This window comes from Staurois parvus, unplaced genomic scaffold (assembly GCF_062004578.1).
Source record: "Staurois parvus isolate SC_StPar_1 unplaced genomic scaffold, SC_StPar_1.0 ptg002419l, whole genome shotgun sequence".
Taxonomy (NCBI): Eukaryota; Metazoa; Chordata; class Amphibia; order Anura; family Ranidae; genus Staurois; species Staurois parvus.
In genome coordinates this window covers 65,230-71,229 of record NW_028320215.1, presented here as the reverse complement: position 1 = coordinate 71,229, position 6,000 = coordinate 65,230, and the positions used below count along the sequence as shown (strand labels likewise).

Genomic DNA, 6,000 nt, shown 5'->3' with positions numbered 1-6,000 from the left:
TGGAGGGATGGTGCCCCATGGCTGGTGAGGCTGGGAGGCATGGTGCCCCATGGCTGGTGAGGCTGGGAGGCATGGTGCCCCATGGCTGGTGAGGCATGGTGCCCCATGGCTGGTGAGGGATGGTGCCCCATGGCTGGTGAGGGATGGTGCCTCATGGCTGGGAGGGATGGTGCCCCATGGCTGGGAGGGATGGTGCCCCATGGCTGGGGAGGCTGGGAGGGATGGTGCCCCATGGTTGGGGAGGCTGGGAGGAATGGTTAGATAATGGAGATAACTCGGCACGGCAAAAGCTTTGAAGGATGTTACCACTATGGATGTAGGCTGCACTTTTTTTGTTTGGGGTGGAGTATCCAGAAAGAGTTGAGTTTGCCGTTAATGAGCTTTAGGTGATCACCTGAGTCTACAACATGCCGATATCTAAACCTCTACCAGTGATGGTCCTGCAGCAGAATCTCAGGATCGTTCCATCCTCAGTCCTCATGCCCAGGACAGAGGTCTTGTGCTAAGTGATGGCTGTGCAATCCTTCGGGAACTTCCTGTCCTCATTACTCCTTCTGAGCCTGGAAGTCTACCAAGCTCCATCTGTTCCTCGTTATTTTGTGTCCTGCCATGAACCGTTGTAGAGAAGACGTGGCTCCATTGTTGCGTCACGCCGCCAACAGACGTGAGTCCATCAGATTCAGATGCTCAACTACAGTAGAGGGTGAAAACCAGTCTCTCCTGCCCCCACAAAGAAGCCACTTCCAGCATCTAAATATTATTTCCAATGGCAGTTGGGTCTTTAACTGCTTGTGCAAAACAACCACATGCTGGATTTGGCTTTGTAAAGAGGGGGGGTTTGGCATACATGAGTATTTGTAAAGGGAGGTGTCCGGCATACATGAAGTACAGTATAGAAGTAAAGTGGACCTGTGCCTTGCCCTCCGTTCACATGAACGGCACTGGATTCCTGTGCAATGTGATTCAGGTTCTATTTGAACCCGTTCATTTTGAATGGGCTCAAATCGCACCAAAGATGTTCCTGATTTTTTTTTTTTTTTGGGGGGGGGGGGGGGGCGGGTTTAGTAGCACTAATGTGCATATCACCCACATGTGATGCTGAGTTTCCACAATTGAAAAAACTGAAATCTAATTACAAGGGACGGGGCCAGGGACAGTCAGGCTGGGAAGAAAAGAGATGGGTGATGCTGGATGTCCTAAAGCAGGAAATGAGGTGGACTCTCTGGCTCACTTGCTGCAGCTTTTAATGCACATTGTGAGAAGCTCACAGTGTGCAGTAACATCAGAGGAAGCCATTTCAGTCCAGGGGAGGAGCCGGTACACCTGTGCAAGACTGGAGGGGAGGAGCCAGTACGCCTGTGGGGGGGGGGGGGGGGAGCTGGTGCGAGTGGGGGGGGGGGGGGGGGGAGCTGGTACGCCTGTGCGAGTGGGGGGGGGGGGGGGGAGCTGGTACGCCTGTGCGAGTGGGGGGGGGGGGGGGGAGCTGGTACGCCTGTGCGAGTGGGGGGGGGGGGGGGAGCTGGTACGCCTGTGGGGGGGGGGGGGGGGGGAGCTGGTACGCCTGTGCGAGGGGGGGGGGGGGGGGGGGGGGGAGCCGGTACGCCTGTGCGAGTGTGGATGGGGGAGCGGAGCCGGTACGCCTGTGCGATTCTAGAGGGAAGGGACTTTGTGTGTATTTTAGACCCCTCCAGTCCTTGTTGCTGTGACGGGTCTTTGGTCTCTGCTCAGAATGTAACAGGTTTTTTTCTCCTCTCTGCAGTCAATGTGAAACTCCGAAACGCAAGCTGTCTGATCGCTACTTCCTCCCCAGGACGGACTCTGCGGACTCCATGGATGCAGGCAAGTGACTCCATGCTCTGTGATGGCTCTCAGAATTTTCTTTGGGGGGGAGGGGGGTTGCTCATTTATTTTCATCTGCCTTGGAAAGGTGAACCAACCCTTTAAGCAGTAGGGTTGCTTTAAGTGGGGGTATTGAATTAAAATTCCAGGAGGTGCGGTCACTAAACTTTCATCTGGCGGAGGTCCCAATAGGGTGTGGCCATCAGTGTACCCCCTTACATCAGGTGTCGCCATCAAAGTGCAACTTTACATCAGGTATTTCCATCTGAGTGCCCCCTGACACTCAAGAGTGCCCCTTTCTGTTGTGTGCCCATCAAAAAGGGGCGCTCTGATGGGCACATTCAATGTGCCCATCAGAGTGCCCCTGTAAGACTACACCCTACCTTGAGGGCAGAGGAGAGCTGTGCCGGGATCCTTGCTGGACGCTTGTGTACAGGCAGGGAGTGGGAAACGACAGAGCTGAAAGGAGCAGGTCGCACATGTGATGTCATCGTGCCGTGACAACCGCCTTGCTCAGCGGTGAGTCTGTCATTGTGGGCTGGCGGTGCGGGCAGCGGCTGTTCGCGGACCGTGGTCCGCTATTTAGTGACTGCTGCTTCAGGGTGTAACATGTTATGAAGGCACCGGCCCTTGCTCCCCAGCTTTGGTAGTGGGGAATCTTCTCCCCACACCTCCCCCTCAATAAATGCACAATCATAAGGCTCCATGCACACGGGGCACTTTAATAACGCTGGTAATGTTAGCTGTGTAAAGTCACGTGGAGGGGTGCCCAGGGCGTTCTGTGGGGGAAAATGGGGCGGGCTAGGACGTTCTGTGGGGGGAAAGGGGGGGGGGCGTTCTGTGAAGGAGGGGAGTGAACAAAAACCCATTAGTGATAGGAATAATGCAATGGAGGGAATATTCCTTTGTAGAGGGGGCTGCAGAAATCTGCATTTTCACTCTGTTGGCTCCCTCTAGTGCCCATTATAGGTAGCTGGTATGAGCATTCTGCTCTGAACTGTGTACTGTCAGTGGTGCATGTCCCGTAATCTGGGAAGTACTGTTGGAAGCGGCCAACCCTGGTCAGGCCATTGGTCATCCTTTAGGTTTAGATTGCAGCTGGTGGCTGGGAAACCTGCGCTGCATGAAGCATTGAGCTGAACTGGTATTGTAGGGATTGCTGACCTCTTCTGCGGGAGATCCTGTCACTTCATTCTCTTCTGCGGGAGATCCTGTCACTTCATTCTCTTCTGCGGGAGATCCTGTCACTTCATTCTCTTCTGCGGGAGATCCTGTCACTTCATTCTCTTCTGCGGGAGATCCTGTCGCTTCATTCTCTTCTGCGGGAGATCCTGTCGCTTCATTCTCTTCTGCGGGAGATCCTGTCGCTTCATTCTCTTCTGCGGGAGATCCTGTCGCTTCATTCTCTTCTGCGGGAGATCCTGTCGCTTCATTCTCTTCTGCGGGAGATCCTGTCGCTTCATTCTCTTCTGCGGGAGATCCTGTCGCTTCATTCTCTTCTGCGGGAGATCCTGTCGCTTCATTCTCTTCTGCGGGAGATCCTGTCGCTTCATTCTCTTCTGCGGGAGATCCTGTCGCTTCATTCTCTTCTGCGGGAGATCCTGTCGCTTCATTCTCTTCTGCGGGAGATCCTGTCGCTTCATTCTCTTCTGACTAAGAATTTTTTAGTTTTTTTTTTTTTTTTTTTGTATTTTACTAATATGTAAGTTCTACTCGCAGGTCTTGGTCTCGATTCGCCGTCTTCATTGAGTTTAAGAGACCTGGAAGAAACGTAAGTCCTTCATGTTTCCTGTTGCCTTCAAACTACCGAATTACACGGCGAGGATAAAAATGTGTTTTATTGTGCATTTGCTTGTAAGGATGCGGCATTTTCAGGTAAAAGAAGAAAAGTGTATATAATTTGCCGTTTGTTGCCGTGGATGTTAATCACCGGGCCGTCGGATCTTGGGCAGTATTTCTAGCACCAGACCTCTAAACCTACAGTGGTGACCTAAAGGCTTGTAAAGAGTCGCCTGTGAATAGTAAAATTTTTGCCGTATGTTGCTGTTGCACGGGTGTGCACCATTTTAAAGCATGACCTGTTTTGTATCCATTTACTCAGTGTAACGTGTGTTTTTTTTTTTTTTTTTTTTTTTTTTTTTTTTTTTTTTTTTTTCTATTTTACAAAAAAGGGTTGTGTAGTGTGTGGGGTTTGAATTTTATTGAAAAACTGCATTTTTTTTTCCCAAAAATAGTTTGAAAATACTGTGACATAAAAAAAGTAAATTGCAAAAATCAATTCTCTAGGGCCCCAGCTTAAAATAAAAAAAGGGGGGGGGTGGTTCTGAGACAACTTTTTTTTTTTTTTTTATTTTGAGTCTTCTGTCCAGGGAAATGAAATGTAGTTCTTTGTACAGTGGGTGGCATTGTCCTCGTAGGACATAATCTGTTGGTGGTGGATGTGCACTTGTCCTGTAGCTTATTCATGAAATCTGCTCTTGTCTGAGGCTTGTAGTCGTTTTTATACCACCACTAGCCTGTGGCTTGCTGTCCTCAGAAGTCTGTGTTTTTTTTTTTTTTTTTTTTGTTTTGTTTTTTTTTGTTCCCCCCCCCCCCCCCCCCCCTTCTCCTCCTTACCCTCTCCAGTCTTGTACTGCCTGGGTTGAAATATTTCCTAATTGTATGTTTCAGGTTTGAGAAGGCAATCTTTGACTCTGGCCAACGCATGAGGTAAGTGTTTTCTCCACCTTGCACCCTGAAGTCCCCCTCTCTACCCCCCCCCCATATATTGAACATGGGCATACACTTATCCATAAATTGGTGGATAAGTTCACATCTAAACAAAAACATAAAATGCGCGTTACGTCATAAAGACACTCTGGATCTGAGACGTGACTTTGACAAGGTGACTGCACTACTTTGAGACTGAGTGCCGAACGGGTGCATTGAACACAATGGCCTGCGACTTGTCATGCAATTTTGTGTGTCCAAAGTCATATGAGAAGTCACACGTGTGAACGTAGCCTCAGTCCTGATCTGTGGGATGGACTACCGGTCTTCACTGCCGTCTTGTTGGCTGCTGTAGGTCCAATCTGGCAGTCCTATGCTTTGACCCTCCATTCATTCATTTCCTTTGTGTTATGTTTGGCTTTGTACAGTCATGGAGCTTTTTATTGTATACAAATGATCCGGTTTTATCTTTCAGTGCCAAGTTGCCTCTCGGACGGAGGAGATCCATGCCGGTGAGTTTTATTTTCTGCAGGAATGCTGCAGACAAGCCTACCATTAGGGTTGGCCTGCGGTGTGTTGACTTATTGGGGGGGGGGGTGTTGGAACAGTCGGATCTGCAGGCTGTAGGAAATTGCCTGCTGCCTCTTCCTGGTCCCCTTGAATGCTGCCATGAGCTGTTCAGACAAGTCTACCATTAGGTTGGCCTGCAGTGTCTTGATGTATATGGGGGTGTTGGAACCATCAATTGGTCCTGCAGGTTGTAGGAAATTGCCTGCTGCCTCTTACTGGTCCCCTTGAATGCTGCCATGAGCTGTTCAGACCAGTCTACCATTAGGGTTGGCCTGCAGTGTCTTGATGTATATGGGGGTGTTGGAACCGTCAATTGGTCCTGCAGGTTGTAGGAAATTGCCTGCTGCCTCTTACTGGTCCCCCTGGATGCTGCCATGAGCTGTTCAGACAAGTCTACCATTAGGTTGGCCTGCAGTGTCTTGATGTATATGGGGGTGTTGGAACAGTCAATTGGTCCTGCAGGTTGTAGGGAATTGCCTGCTGCCTCTTGTCTGAACAGTTCATGGCAGCATCCTGGGAGACCAGCAAGAGGCAGCAGGCAATTTCCTACAACCAGCAGGACCAGTTCACGGTTCCAACCCCCCCCCCCCATAAGTCCACCCTGCAGGCCAACCCTAATGGTAGACCTGTCTGAACAGCTCATGGTGACATCCTAGGGGACCAGCAAGTCTACCATGAGGGTTGGCCTGCAGTGTTAATGTATGGGGGGGGGTGGGGTGTTGGAACTGTGAATTGGTCAGGCAGGTTGTAGGACATTGCCTTCTGCCTCTTACTGGTCCCCCTGGATGCTGCCATGAGCTGTTCAGACCAGTCTACCATTAGGGTTGGCCTGCAGTTTGATGTATGGGGGGGGGGGGGGTGTTGGAACCGTCAATTGGTCAA

General features: G+C 50.6%; 1 protein-coding gene across 1 annotated transcript in view; it reads left to right on the top strand.

Annotated features, from left to right (window-relative positions):
* Positions 1-1,728: 1,728 nt before the first annotated feature.
* Positions 1,729-6,000, top strand: part of LOC149430904 (M-phase inducer phosphatase 1-like) — a gene marked incomplete at its 5' end in the record, with an annotated part of 31,413 nt that continues 27,141 nt past the window's right edge. The window contains 4 exons of the mRNA XM_089665936.1: positions 1,729-1,839; positions 3,559-3,610; positions 4,510-4,548; positions 5,024-5,060. Of these exons, the coding sequence (XP_089522062.1) occupies positions 1,729-1,839; positions 3,559-3,610; positions 4,510-4,548; positions 5,024-5,060 (239 nt within the window). The remainder of the gene's footprint in view (positions 1,840-3,558; positions 3,611-4,509; positions 4,549-5,023; positions 5,061-6,000) is intronic.